The sequence below is a fragment of the Rhinatrema bivittatum genome, chromosome 6, assembly GCF_901001135.1.
Source record: "Rhinatrema bivittatum chromosome 6, aRhiBiv1.1, whole genome shotgun sequence".
NCBI lineage: Eukaryota > Metazoa > Chordata > Amphibia > Gymnophiona > Rhinatrematidae > Rhinatrema > Rhinatrema bivittatum.
This window is the reverse complement of record NC_042620.1, coordinates 98,285,097-98,300,123: the sequence shown is the minus strand read 5'-3', so window position 1 is coordinate 98,300,123 and position 15,027 is coordinate 98,285,097. Positions and strand designations below refer to the sequence as shown.

Sequence of the window (15,027 nt, the reverse complement as noted above, 5' to 3'; positions counted from 1 at the left end):
CATAAACAGTTATTAGCCCGACAAACATGGGAAAACCGGCACTTATCCCTGGGAGTGGAATATAAGAAGTAGATCAACTGTTGGGGATCTGGTGGATCCTTGTTACTCGGAGCCATTGTTGGAGAAAGGAATGCTGAGCCCAATGGACCTTGGTCTGACCCAGCACGGTACTTCTTATGTTCTTATAAATAGCTGTTCTGACCCAGATTAACCCACAGTGCCTCCGCCTTGGCTCATAAACCATGGAGTTCTGTAGCTTGTTTTTACATATAGCGCCACTCTTCCTACCCTGTCTTCACTGAATAGATTGTGGCCTGCCCCTGAGAAAAACAGCATTATTAATAGAAGTGACAGAATTAAGTGACAATTCTATACTATATATGGAGAGAGAGAAGATCATCAAATACCAATAGATGTAATCAGAGACCAAGAAAACATGGCTGAAAGTACTCAAACAGTCCTAATTGTCTGAGCACAACTCACCTGCTTAAAAATAACAACCAAGCTCACCTTTATATGTTGCCCCAGCATTTGCTCCCTGGAGAAGTGGGTGAATGGTGAAGGCTTGTGTGTGGTGATCTGCCTCAGGGTTGAAGCAAGTGTATTAGGCATCCTAGATTAGTCTTATAGCTTTGTGCCCCCCCCCCCCCCCCCCACCAACACACAGTTAATAATTATGCATTTATAATAAATTTTGCATGAAAAAGGACATTCAAAGTTCAGTCTTCTGAGGTAAAATCATTTTCTTAGCATGTGGATAGATGGATTCAGGACCAGTGGGTTATGCATCCCTACCAGCAGATGGAGATGGAGCAAACTGACGTCACGGTATATACAGTCCTGCAGTGACATCAGCCTGCCAGTATTCTCTGTCTTCAGCAGATAGTGGATATGCAACTCTCTACTGGGTATTGCTTCAGATTGTAGAAGGAGAATTAAAAAAAAAAAAAATTGCCCCACTCTCCTGCGGTGATACCAAATGGTCCCTCCCCCAATTGAGAATTTCTGAGGTTATTGCCTTGGTCTGGTAGCTGGTTTTTCAGCCAGCGTTGACTTAGCTGATTGTACAGCTTAAAGGCAGCGGGTGCAGGAAGCAGAGCACGGCTGTGATGGCAGATGCCCTCTCCCTCCCTGGAGCCATAGACTGTCTCTGTACTCAGCCGGGAAGGGCTGAGCTCAGGTAAGTTTAAAAAAACAAATAAAAATGAAGGAGGGTTGTTCAGGAGGATTACTGCTAAGTGTTCATCCAGTCCCTAGATTAGTATGCATACATTTTTGCCCGAGTTCAGTGTTTCTTGGGTAAGTACAGAAATAGTTGTCTGTTTTTAATCAAGTTTTTTGCTAGTCTGTCTATAGTTGCTTTTGAAGAGAATATTGGCAGGCTGATGTCACTGCAGGACTATATATACTGTGATGTCAGTTTGCTTCGTCGTCATCTGCTGGTAGAGGTGCATAACACACTGGTCCTGAATTTATCTATCCACCTTAAGGAAAAGGAAATGATCAGGTACGTAGTAATTTCTCATTACAACAACATGTACAGTGCATTCAGAAAGTATTCTGGCCCCTTCACTTTTTCCACGTTTTGTTATGTTATAGCCTTATTCTAAAATGGATAATATGCATATTTCCTTCCTCAATCTACACAGAATACCCCATAATGACAAAGCGAAATCAGGTATATAGAAATGTGTGCAAATTAATTAAAAAAAACAAAACAAAACTGAAATATCACATTTACATAACTATTCAGACCTTTTTCTGTGACACTCAAAGCTGAGTTCAGGTGCATCCTGTTTCCATTGATCATCCTTGAGTTGTTTCTCCAACTTGCTTGGAGTCCACCTGTGGTAAAATTCAATTGAGTGGACAAGATTTGGAAAAGCACATGCCTGTCTATATAAGGTCCCACAGTTGACAGTGTTTCTCAGAGCAAAATCAAAGCCATGAAATTGAAGGAATTCTGTAGACCTCCAGGACAGGATTGTGTCGAGGCACAGATCTGGGTTAAGGTACAAAAAAATTGCTGCAGCATGGGAGATCCTGAAGAACACAGTGGCCTCCATCATTCTTAAATGGAAGAAGTTTGGAACCACCAGGACTTCTTCTTAGAGCTTGGCCGCCCACTCATACTGAGCAATTAGAAGAGAAGGGCCTTGTTCAGGGAGGCAATCAAGAACCCCATGGTCACTCTGAAAAAGCTCCAGAGTCAAACTGTGGAGATGGGAGAATCTTCCAGAAGGACATCCATCTCTGCAGCACTCCACCAATCAGGCCTTTATGGTAGAGTGGCTAGGCGGAAGCCACTTCTCAGTAAAAGGCACATGACAGCCCACTTGGAGCTTGCTAAAAGGCACTTAAAAGACTCTCAGAGCATTAGAGACAAGATGCTCTGGTTTGATGAAACCAAGACTGAACTCTTTGGCCTGACTGCCAAGCGTCATCTCTGGAGGAAACCAAGCACTGAGTATTACCTAGAAAATATCATCCCTGTGGTAAAGCATGCTGATGACAGCATTATGTTGTGGGGGATGTTTTCAGTTGCAGGAACTGGGAAGCTAGTCAGGATTGAGGGGAAGATGAACAGAGCAAAGTACAGAGAGATCCTTGATGAAAACCTGAGCCAGAGCACTCTGGACTTCAGACTGGGGTGACGATTCATCTTCCAACAGGACAATGACCCTAAAGCACCACAGGCAAGACATCGCAGGAGTAGCTTTGGGACAAGTATGAATGGCCCAGCTAAAGCCTGAACTTGAACCCAATCAGACATCTCTGGAGAGACCTGAAAATAGCTGTGCATTGATGCTCCCCATTCAAACTGACAGAGCTTGAGAGGGTCTGCAGAGAAAGAGAGAAAATCCCCAAATCCAGGTGTGCCAAGATTGTAGCATCATATCCAAGAGGACTTAAGGCTGTAATTGCTGCAAAAGGTGCCTCAACAAACTTCTGAGTAAAAGGTCTGAATACTTCTGTAAATTTGATATTTCAGGGCTTTAAAAAAAATAAATTTGCAGAAATGTTGTGGTGAACGGTAAGAGGAAATGTCCTTTGCACCCTTTGTTGGTGAAGTTTCTGTGAACACAGGATATTGTAGAACGAAAGATGCAGGTTTTAAATTGGGATTTGTCCCATTCCTATATAGAAGAATGTTTGATGCTCTTGAATCATTTTAGTAGCAGTGTTACGTAGTGGTTGAAATTGGCCAGGGATATTTTTGTTACTTAGAAGGTTCTTCTGTCTAGAGATGCCACTGAGATGCATGCGCAGCACCTTGCAAAAATAGTGTAAAATGTTTGTAGCAGTACCTCTTGATGAGTGGTGGTGTCCTGTGTCTGCATATATGGAATTTGGTAACAGGCAGGTGTGGAGAGAGCCAGTGGATCCCTGTCAAGATCACACTAACAGTGATTTCTCTGTCACAGGTGATTTTCTTTAAAAATAGTAATAATTTTGGTGGGGAGCTGGGAGGGAAATATGTGCACCAAACCTCTCTCCACATCTTCCTTTTAGTGATGTGAGCCTGTCTCAAACATACCTCCTTTATCCTTCTCAATCAGTCTCTCACTTTCTGTCATTGATCCACAGTCCATTCCAACCAGTCCCCCACCTTCACCAGTCTATCCCCGCCAATCTCTCTCTCATCCTCCACCAGTCCAGACCTGCCAGTGGCTCACTCTCTCTCCACCAGTCCATCCCACCAGTTGGTCTGTCTCTCCCACTCTGCCAATCACTCTCTCTCTCTCCATCCTCCTCCACGAGTCCATTCCCCCAGTCAATCCAGATCCAGCTCTGTGGGTACCTGTAGTTACTCATAAGTTACTGAATATGAGTACATTTTTCCACTTTTACTGCTGTGCTTTGCAATTATATGTATTCCCTTTATAATTAGTAATCATTATTTAATTTTCCAAATTATGAATGTCTGGCATGCATGTAATTATTTCTTTGTTATTACAAAAATAACTTTTCTATATATGATACATAACTGCAGGTAAAAATGAAAGAGAAGCTTGCAGGGTTTGCAAAAATTTTGGAACTTGAAAAGGATTCCTGCTCTACGGTATACATGTTTAGATCATTAAGTCTATCCCCGTATGCTTTAGAATGAAGATCATTAACCATTTTAGTAACCACCCTCTGGACTGGCTCCATCCTGTTTATATCCTTTTGAAGATGCAGTCTCCAGAATTGTACATAGTACTCTAAGTAAGGTCTCTGCTGACCATTCCTCTCCCTATTTATTTATTTTTATTTATTAGTTTTTATATACCGACATTCGATCAATCGAGATATCACATCAATTTACATTCAGGTACTGTAGGTATTCCCCCACAGAAAACGGGAGGTGATATTGCTGATGTAAAGATCCAAAACATCAATAACATAAATTTTAAATATCTGCAATAAGAGGACCCTATATATTGAAAATATTTTATTTTATAAGAGCACTGAAACATAGAGGCAATCAGTATACTTATTCTCCACCTTGGAACTTCATTTTACCATTGAAGTCCATACAGCTTCACTATTTGAGTCACTAGTATTATGAATCAGTTTTAATTGCTAGTTTTTTGTTCGTTTTTTTCAGCTTAGAGTTGGTGAGATTTTTTTTTACCTTCCTTCTACTTTTGCAGATTTTCAAGATAGTTGTATTAAGTACTATTCAATATTTCTCTTTCAGAAGTACATTCAATTTTCATACTCCTCAAAACATTGTTTGCCAACTTTATGCCTAAACCCTCAAAATAATAAAGAACAGGAATTGTATAGTCCAAATGACGAAAAGTTTTGAAATTGTATTTGCATAGAACAAAGTACTTCAGAACTACTATTTGTCCTTATGGAATTCACAGAAGAGGATAGCCACCTCAAAAACAGCTCTGCCTAGATGGATTTAAGTTTGTACATTTGATTCTTACAAAAGATCCAATAAAAAAAACCCAAAACACCTAATTTAGTCAAAGTCAAGGTCAATGGTTATATCATTTGGGGCCTGATATTTTTTTAGGCCTTATCTTCCATTCTGTCTCTATGGGAAAGTTTAGTAGAGCTGGCCCTAGGGGAATAAACTCAATCTTTACTTTACTTTAAAGTACCAACTTGGTGCTGCAGTCATACCTTTACAAAACACTGCACAATTGATGAGTAGACTCCTATTGATGAAAATTGTGAACAAAAGATGCTGTAAGCTGCAATGATGCCCAATTTCTGCTTTGTCAAGTCTCTGTGGTCCAAGCTGATGTATAGTATAACAAAACAGGAATGACACATCATTCTGGACCAGAACTTTCAGTACATGTTTATAAATACTTCCAGAGAAATAATGTTCAGTTGTTTCTCATTTTTCTAAGTGTTTTTTGTAGTGTGATGTACTGCAAAGAAAATGTTTTGACCAGGCTTATGGAAACACATGTGTATTCAAAGATAGCAGGTGAGACAAAGCCTCATGATGTAGGGAAGTTGGTCTGTCCCTTAGCCATTTACACAGCACATCCTGTAGTCCAGGCTGCTGTATTAGTTAACAGAAAAGAACAGATTTCCTGTTTTTGTTCTTTTGGGTATTATGTTTTGTTTTGATTTTTTACTGTTCAACTGTTTCAGCCGAAATCTCTTGATGCTGGCCCACAGTGTGAGGTCTTTAAGCTTGGGTCAAACAGACGTCTGGTTTCATGGTGCTTTATTTTGTTTGTTCTTCTATTGAAGGATTTCAATGATTGTCATTTATTATTGTATCACAAATTGCAATGTTTATCATTGTGCTATAAATGTAATTTGTCACGTTTACATATGGTAAGCATATTTTGTTTAGCTAAGCAATTATACAAAAATGTGGCTTTTATTCTACACTGCTTTTCACCTCCCTTTTATATGTGATAGCATAGAAAGTGAGAGAGAGAGCGTAAATCATGATGTTTTATTAGAAACCTGTGTTGCATTGCTTTAAGTTATGAAATGGTTAACCATCCAGTAATGTCAGAGTCCTGAAGTTCAAAATCTCAAAGGCACACGGATTAGTCATGTGACATCTGGTCACATTTTAGTCCAGACAACTTTGTGTTTTGTGAAGCTTTGTGGTCCATACTGTTTGTATTTAAGCATAAGTAACTTTGATCTGCCTTTTTTTTTTTCCTCTTTCCTTCCTTCCTTTAACAGAGAAGGTACGTGTTTCTAATTCATGTTGTGTTAACATGTTTACCATAAAATGTTCACTGTTTTATGCAAATGGACAGATAGATTTGTTTTTTCAGACATTGCAAAGCAGTTTTTTATGCTCTGATTTAATACGGCATGCTTTGATCACTATTTAACTTTTTGTTTGTATGAAAGTACATACAGTAGCAATAAAGAATTAGAACAATAGCTGTGTTACATTTAAAAGGATTACATGGTCTCACATCTTAGTCTTTTTATCCTACTTTCCGAAGAAAGAAAAATAAGCTTATGAAATTGCTTTCTATGTGTGACCCTTAATATCTTTTGTGTTTGTTCTATCCACACCAAATTTTCAGGACGTGTTGGGAAGGGTCTAAGAGGATCCTGATTGGTTTATTTTTTGGGGGGGGGATCTACATTTACATGCAGGCATCTCTGAAAGTGGTTTCCATTATTATTTGTTTGCCATTTGGATTGTATATCTATTGTCATTTGTGTAATTGTGCATGTGTTATGGTATGTTTTATGTTACATTATTCAGTGTTTTTATCCAGTATACCACCTTGATGTAACATTTGTTGGGCAAGGTGATTTATAAATTATTGTTATTAGATCTGCATGAAAGTTTTCATTTTTTACCTTTCTCTAGAAGAATATTGAGCATTTCCTGTGGGATTGTATGATATTACTTACACTTTTCTGGAGTCATCACCTGTATTCTCCTGTTTTGTGTTATGGATGTTGGGGGGTGGGGGGTGGGGGAGAAAATGTGATAAACTGACTCTAGTTTGATATATTATTTGGCGTTATTTGAGATGCCAGATTCCAGTTAATCAGATGTTTAAACTTGTGCAGTAAAGAGTTTTTTGTATAGTGCATTCCCGGGTTAAGGAGGATTTTACTGCATGGTAACACCTACTGAAATGATTCAACTTCTGATTCTTGTATTCTGATTTATGGTGAATTCTTTTTAATGGGTACATTTTTCTTCTTAGGATTAATACTATAGTTTTTGTATTACTCTCTGTTATACTTTAAGTTAATGTTTGAAAGAAGGGTAGTCATTTGACACTAATGATACTTATATAACCCCCTCTCTGGTGGAGGGTCCCTGATGCAGGGGCTTCATCAAAGTCCCTGGGTTGTCTTTACTCTCTTTGATGTCTAATACTCTTGCACCAAACTTCGGCCCTGGGGGCTGGGATTCTCCGGCGAGGAGAAGGCCTGAGCCTCTGGAGCCCTAGGTGCTATGGAGGAGAACCTAGGCTGCATAGTCACTCTTACACTTTGCTCAATACTCACAGTGGAGGATTGGTCGATCCAAAAGGACACACTTGAATGAAAGCTCAGAATCCAAGGATGGTGTTCAAATCATAAACAGTTTACTTAAGCTTAAAAAATAAAATCCAGGCTATGATTCCAAAAATCATAGATAAGATGAGAAATACAAATCAAAATGAAATAGGTTTCTTTGTCCATAGTGCCTCTTTTGATGACCCTCCTTCTCTTAACCATGTTCTGGTCTAAAATGCCCTCCCCAATTAAGGGTAGGAAAGTTCTCCTCCAATTCCAACATTCATCAGGTGTGATGGAAAAACTCCCCTAACCTCAAAAATAGATGGGTTCTCCAAAACACTTCTTAAACTTCTCAGATCTGTCTTCTACCTTCCTGTTAACTGAGCACAAAATGCAAAAATAGGGATCCAGGCACTGCTTCCTTCCAGGGAGGGGGAAGGGGCTCCCTTTCAGTCAAGAACTGATCTAAAATAACAAAAATCACTTTCCACACTTCTCAAAAAACTCTTGCTTCCAAAGTATTTTTTCATTTGACTAGGTCTATTCATAACTGTCTTTCTATAACATTTCTCTACAATGAAAGATGCTGGATTGATCTCCTTAATGCACCACTAACCCACTCTACTAACCCTACGGTACCAACCCTCTCAGTAGGGCCGATGTAATAAACAGTGGTAATGCTGCCATGGGTTTCAGCGCATACTGTGCATGCATTTATATGTGCGGTTTCCCGGGCAGACCCTAGATGGATATGTAATAAGGGTTTGAGCGTGGAGAAAAACGCGCATATAAACCCGCTTACTAACCTGCAGCTTGTTCTGCTTGAGTGTATGCTACTGTCATGCAAAGGAAGCAATTATCTAATCATGGGCAATGCAGGGAGCTGCGCTGGTAGGGAGATAGGGTTAGTGCAGGTTTTTTAATGTGGGTTTTTAGTGCCTGAGTCAGAGCAGGAGTTAAGTGAAAATGCTGGCGTGGAGACCGTTTTTTTTTTTAATGCTTTTGCGAGTCATTCAAGTATCAGACGGAACTGGTAGAAAGAAGACAGCTTCTCAATGAGGCAGAATTCAGAATTTCACGCTCTCACCAGTGATCAGAGAGCAATCATGAAGGGGTTAGATATTGCTGAACTTCCGGACCATAAATTTATTCTTTTTTGAAAAACAAAGGCTTTCGCCCTGAGAATCAATCGTGGGTGTTCACATGCCGATGGATGACCACGCGGGATTCTACATGGATGTTCATGCGATTTTACTAGATAGGGCCATGAGCGTGCATTAGTGTGCACATTATGGCACGTGCGTTTGGTGTACATGGGTTCTATGCACGTATCTAATGCGGCCGTTATTACAACCCATGCTTCCACTGGTTTTTGTCACACACATCAAAAAAGTATGCACAGAAAAATCAGTTCTGATTTCAGCGCGGGTCTTATTTCATTGGCCCCAATGTCTCCTAACCCTGTGCCACCTGACACTCTGAACATGCTCAGTGGCTATTTATACCCCATGAGACCCATCCCAGAAGGGGGCGGCCTAAAAACTGGGGAAGCTCAGGATATCAAAAATCCCAAGTTGACCACTGGGTAAAATGTTTATGCGGGTTCTAATCCCCACTCCATTTATTTCATCATTCTGCATGGAATAAACCTGAGTAAATCATTCAGGCCGAGAACTTCAATTCTCAAAATATTTTGTCCACAAAATTAATTTCCTTACTATGAGCAAACTTGACAACCCAGCTCCCAGTTGTTTGCTCCTTTTCATTTGACTTCAACATGTACACTGCTTTTATTTAGCTATGTATTAGGTTCACCAAACATATAAATATATATGGGCTGACAAACGTTACTGGATATTTTGGGTGTGGATTTTAACTTTTTTCCCTTTGAGCACAGAATAAAAAAGTATCTTGCTAGATATTCCCTGTAATATGCTTTGCAAAGGAGTTTTTCTGAGATCTTTTCTTTTTTATAACACTTTTTTTTTTTTTTTTACTATTTATTCTTGTTTATCAAAGAGGCAGTTGCCACTATGAGGAAATTGCTGATGCAGCATTTGAATAGGTAAATGATTAATAATGTGTAAACATTTGCTACAGTTTGTTTCAAATAATCTTTGTGAGTTTGTAAATTATGGTGTGGATATAGATTTATATATAAAATAGATATATATTTATATATAAAATATGGTAAATCGTGTATATATAATTTTAATGTCAAATACTTTTTCCAAGTTAATTTAAATTTTTTCACTTAGGTTGTGGATGAATAGAAAATAAAAATGGATAAGTTTCAGAAATAAGTAAATTGAAGGGACATAAATTAAAGAAAATGCAAAATTTGTGCAATAAAACATAAAATGCTGACAAAACAGATCACCAAGTTTAAAAATAAAATGGATGTAGTAGAATTGAAGATCCTCAAAGTGGTAAGCTGTACTACACAATTACCAATCAACTCAAGGAGAGATCATATAATGTAAGAACGATTTTGAGAATAGAACCTGGTAAAAAGAAATAAAATAAAAAGTACCTATATAATAATGTGTTGGGTTTGTTTGCTTCCTCTGGGCACTCTGTGCATGTGTGGACTCACTGCTGTGTACTGCACCATTTAACTGCCCAGAAAAGCAGAAGAGCAGACCTGTGGCACATGGATGGCATCAATGAATGGACCAGCTGGCAGGGAGCCTATACCCCACTGGCTGAAGCATGAGCTTCCCCTTTCTCCACTGCAACATAACAGTAGTGGACAACACTTTTATGGAGACGAGCGGTCCACGAGTGGTGGTGGACCAAAGCTGCAGCAGTGGCGGAGGTAGAGGTTGGGGACAAATAGGTGTGGGGAGGCTATTTTGGGTCCATTTTTTTTTAACTCTCTATTAGAAAAGGTACAGAATACAAAAAACAAAAATGTGTAAACAAAATATAGAAGTTCAAGGTATACACAATACAAAGAGCTTACCATCTCAGTTCCTAATACCCTATTTAGTTTTTGCGCTAGTTCTAATAAGATCCCCAAATTTTAATATCTATCTTACTTTTCTTTAAGTTGTACAGTGAGTTTCTCCATTGCAGCAGTCTCTGCCACAGTTTTCAACCAGTGGTCCATTCGAGGAGCAGATTTCAAGAAGTACACTATTGTCAATTGAGCTGCATTTAGGAGATGGGTAATTAAAATCTTCTGTGTACAAGTACATACCATCCTATCCTGTTTACCCAACAGACAATTGTGAAGATAGAGGCTGTTGACTTCTGGTAATAATCTGTATTAATTCATGTACATTAATCATAAAGGAACATACTTTTTCACACTTCAATCACATATAGTATATAGGAGGCAACCCTATCACATTTCTGCCAACACAATGGACTAGTGGAGCTGAATTTAGCAAAGTACAATGGGAATTGATATGTTAGATGCAACATTTGTACTTAAGGGTCTTCCAGGAACACCAGATGGCGTGTCAATGAACCTCATTAAAACTAGTAGAAAGAACGTCATTTCTTCTGGCAATCAAAGTATTACCTGTAACTAAATTGCAGACAGTGTCACTCAAGCATAAAGCTTGGAGATAATTTTAAAGGAATAAGTTTTTCAAACAGATACTTTCTCCCTAATCCATTTGCATAACCTTGCTGCTTTAGCTTATCCCTACATAATTGAAAGTATATATAGCAAGTATGAGCAGGAATACCATACTCCTCCTGCAAGGAATCAAAGATCTTAAAAATGTTCCTTTTCCAAACTTGCTCGAGGTAGAGCAATCTCCTCACCCACCGTATATACAAGTCCAACGAAAGGGTAACAGGGTAGAAAGAGGGTTTATTAGATAACAGCTAACTGGGAAATACTTGTAATCTGTCTTCTGAGCAAATTTACATTATACCACACCAGTGTATGTGAAAGAATGGGATTAGACCCGTAAACCTTCTTTATCACTGGCATATATGAGGAACAATGTATTAGGTCCGCCAAGTGGTGCCCACATGATTGTTCCTCCTCCAAAGGTCTCCATGGAGCCTGGGTCATCTTTCACCAACCAACCCCTTACACCCATAAGTCTCGCTGATAAGTAATATTTGTAAAGCTCAGGGTCATCCAGACATGATTATACCCTGAAGGGAAGAAGAATCCCTAGGAGGTACCAAACAAGGAAGATATTGAAATAGGTAAAGTTATTGAGTCAGAATAGCCATTTTGATCATATAACATCTACCAAATAAGGAAATAGGTAATGACTTCCATTTTTCCAAATCAGATTTAATTCTTCTGAAAACTGAAAAGGTAATTCAGTTTATATAGCCCTAACACTGTAGTGGACACTCTGAGTCCCAGACAGACAAATACAGCTTTCTCCAATCTGCACAAGAACCAATTTAGAATAATTCACCATATATTTGGATACAATATTAAAATCGTGCAGCAACTGAAGAAGAACTGGTGCTGACTCTCCTACTTGCATAAGGAATAACAGTACATCATCTACATACGGCGCTATTTTCTCCTCCACAGATCCCAACATAAAAAAAACCATGTATAGGGCGCAACTCCTAATCCGTTGAGCCAGGGGTTCTAAGGCTAGATTAAATAATAATGGTGAAAGGGGACACCCCTGCCTTGCACTCCTACAAATCTTAAGATCAGAGTGACAACCATTGAACCAATATTCTAGCCCTAGATTTATTATACAGAAACCTAACCCAAGCCATAAATCTTTCAGGAAACCTCAGCTTTCCCAGGACAGAAAACATAAACTTCCATGAAATACGATCACATGCTTTGTCTGCATCTAAGGATAACAGAACACCTGGAATTTTTTATCTTTTGGCCTAATGAAAAATGTCAGTCTCCTAGTGCTATTAGATCCTGCCTTTAATAAAACCAGTCTGATCGCCTGCTACCAACTGGGGCATAATGCCTTCCATATGTAGCTGCAACACCTTTGCAAAATTTTCATGTCCATATTGAGAAGTGAAATGGGCTGATATGAACCACATTCCAGTGGATTTTTTCATGGCTTGAGAATAAAGGATATGAAAGCATCAAGCAAAGTACCTGAAGAGGAAAAGCTGTCACCCAATTAATTAAAAAGTTAATTAACAATGGGGCATATAAATTAGAGAAATATTTATAAAATTCCAAGGAGTACCCTCCTAACCCTGGGCTCTTACAAATAACCAGGAATCTTAGAGATCTGATGACCACCAATGAATTAATGGGTGATGCTAGAAAATCCTTGAGACTACTCTGGGAGTGTCACCGCACTTAGAAGCCTTGGCTCTCCTATATTTTCATTAGTAGCTGTACTTGGATCAGAATAAAGGGATTGGAAATGGGTCTGAAAACCCTTTGCAGCTTCGGAATGATAATAATGCATCATTTCTCCAGAATCCTGTATGTCTCTAATTGTACCTCCAATTTTAGAGGATTTAATGAGCCTGGTTTGTTTCCATGTTCATAAAAATGCTGCCAGGACAAAAGCATTGTTCTCGCAATCTGATCTGTCTGAAGCATTTTAAGCTCATCCCTGGCCAGAGTAGGCTAAGTGTCTCTTTTTTTTTTTTTGACCCACCACGTTGATGTAAAGCTTCCAGTTCCTTGATCTGATGCAAAAAATGTGCCTGTTTTTGAGATCTAACTTCTTTAGGTAGCTGGAGTTCAATTTTGACAAGCCTTTTCAGGTAACTGCTTTTACAAAAGTGACTTAAAACATGAAACGTTTTGGGAATTTATTTAGTCTGGAATAACACTGAAAAAAACCCCAATCTTCATTGAATCCACAGAACAAGCACAGTACAAACAGTATCCATGCAAGTCCTTTACTACTTTAGCTTTGTTCTGGGTGACCCATCTCTAAAGATGAGAGGATAATTCAGATTGATTTCTCTGCTGAAACTGTCAGCAGTGGTGATAATTGATGCCAATATATATATATATAAATGATCTGGAAAGGAATACGACGAGTGAGGTTATCAAATTTGTGGCTGATACAAAATTATTCAGAGTAGTTGAATCACAGGCAGACTGTGATACATTACAGGAGGACCTTGCAAGACTGGAAGATTGGGCATCCAAATGGCAGATGAAATTTAATGTGGACAAGTGCAAGGTGTTGCACATAGGGAAAAATAACCCTTGCTGTAGTTACACGATGTTAGGTTCCATATTAGGAGCTACCACCCAGGAAAAAGATCTAGGCATCATAGTGGATAATACTTTAAAATCGTCGGCTCAGTGTGCTGCAGCAGTCAAAAAAGCAAATAGAATGTTAGGAATTATTAGGAAGGGAATGGTTAATAGAACGGAAAATGTCATAATGCCTCTGTATCGCTCCGTGGTGAGACCGCACCTTGAATTCTGTGTACAATTCTGGTCTCCACATCTCAAAAAAGATATAGTTGCAATGGAGAAGGTACAGAGAAGGGCAACCAAAATGATAAAGGGGATGGAACAGCTCCCCTATGAGGAAAGGCTGAAGAGGTTAGGGCTGTTCAGCTTGGAGAAGAGACGGCTGAGGGGGGATATGATAAATAGAAACATAGAAACATAGAAATGATGGCAGAAGAAGACCAAATGGCCCATCTAGTCTGCCCAGCAAGCTTCACACATATTTTCTCTCATACTTATCTGTTTCTCTTAGCTCTTGGTTCTATTTCCCTTCCACCCCCACCTTTAATGTAGAGAGCAGTGATGGAGCTGCATCCAAGTGAAATATCTAGCTTGATTCGTTAAGGTTAGTAGCCGCCGCAATAAGCAAGCTGCACCCATGCTTATTTGTTTTACCCAGACTATGTTATTAGCCCTTATTGGTTGTTTTTCTTCTCCCCTGCCGTTGAAGCAGGGAGCTATGCTGGATATGCGTGACGTATAAGTCTTCTCCCATGCCGTTGAAGCAGAGAGCCATGCTGGATGTGCATCGAAAGTGAAGTATCAGGCACATTTGGTTTGGGGTAGTAACCGCCGTAACAAGCCAGCTACTCCCCGCTTTGTGAGTGCGAACCCTCTTTTCTTCTCCCCTGCCGTTGAAGCAGAGAGCTCTGCTGGATGTGTGAAGTATCAGTTTTTCTTCTCCCCTGCCGTTGAATCAGAGAACTTTGCTGTACATGCATTGAAAGTGAAGTATCAGGCTTATTTGATTTGGGGTAGTAACCGCCGTAACAAGCCAGCTACTCCCCTCTTTGTGAGTGTGAATCCTTTTTTCCACATTTCCTCTTGCTGTTGAAGCTTAGAGCGATGTTGGAGTCACCGTAAGCCTGTGTATGTTTATTTAATAAGGGTATTGACTCCAGGCAGTAGCCATCATTCTGGCGAGTCACCCACTCTTCATTGGCAGCCTCTTGACTTTATGGATCCACAGTGTTTATCCCACGCCCCTTTGAAGTCCTTCACAGTTCTGGTCTTCACCACATCCTCCGGAAGGGCATTCCAGGCATCCACCACCCTCTCCGTGAAGAAATACTTCCTGACATTGGTTCTGAATCTTCCTCCCTGGAGCTTCAAATCGTGACCCCTGGTTCTGCTGATTTTTTTCCTTCGGAAAAGGTTTGTCGTTGTCTTTTGATCATTAACAC

At 39.5% G+C, this 15,027-nt stretch overlaps 1 protein-coding gene across 10 annotated transcripts in view; it reads left to right on the top strand.

Annotated features, from left to right (window-relative positions):
* The window catches only part of COBLL1 (cordon-bleu WH2 repeat protein like 1), a 393,951-nt gene that overhangs the window by 187,471 nt on the left and 191,453 nt on the right, over nt 1-15,027 (top strand). Inside the window, exon 1 of one of the 10 annotated variants that reach the window (XM_029605637.1) lies at nt 6,080-6,161. The exons of 8 other annotated variants lie outside the window; for them this stretch is intronic. Coding sequence is in view for 1 of the 2 variants with exons in the window: in XM_029605631.1 (XP_029461491.1) it covers nt 9,486-9,517 (32 nt within the window). In the remaining variant the exon portion in view is untranslated. Of the gene's footprint in view, nt 1-6,079; nt 6,162-9,478; nt 9,518-15,027 lie in introns of those variants that run through there. One more of the 10 variants, XM_029605631.1, reaches the window with a different exon arrangement.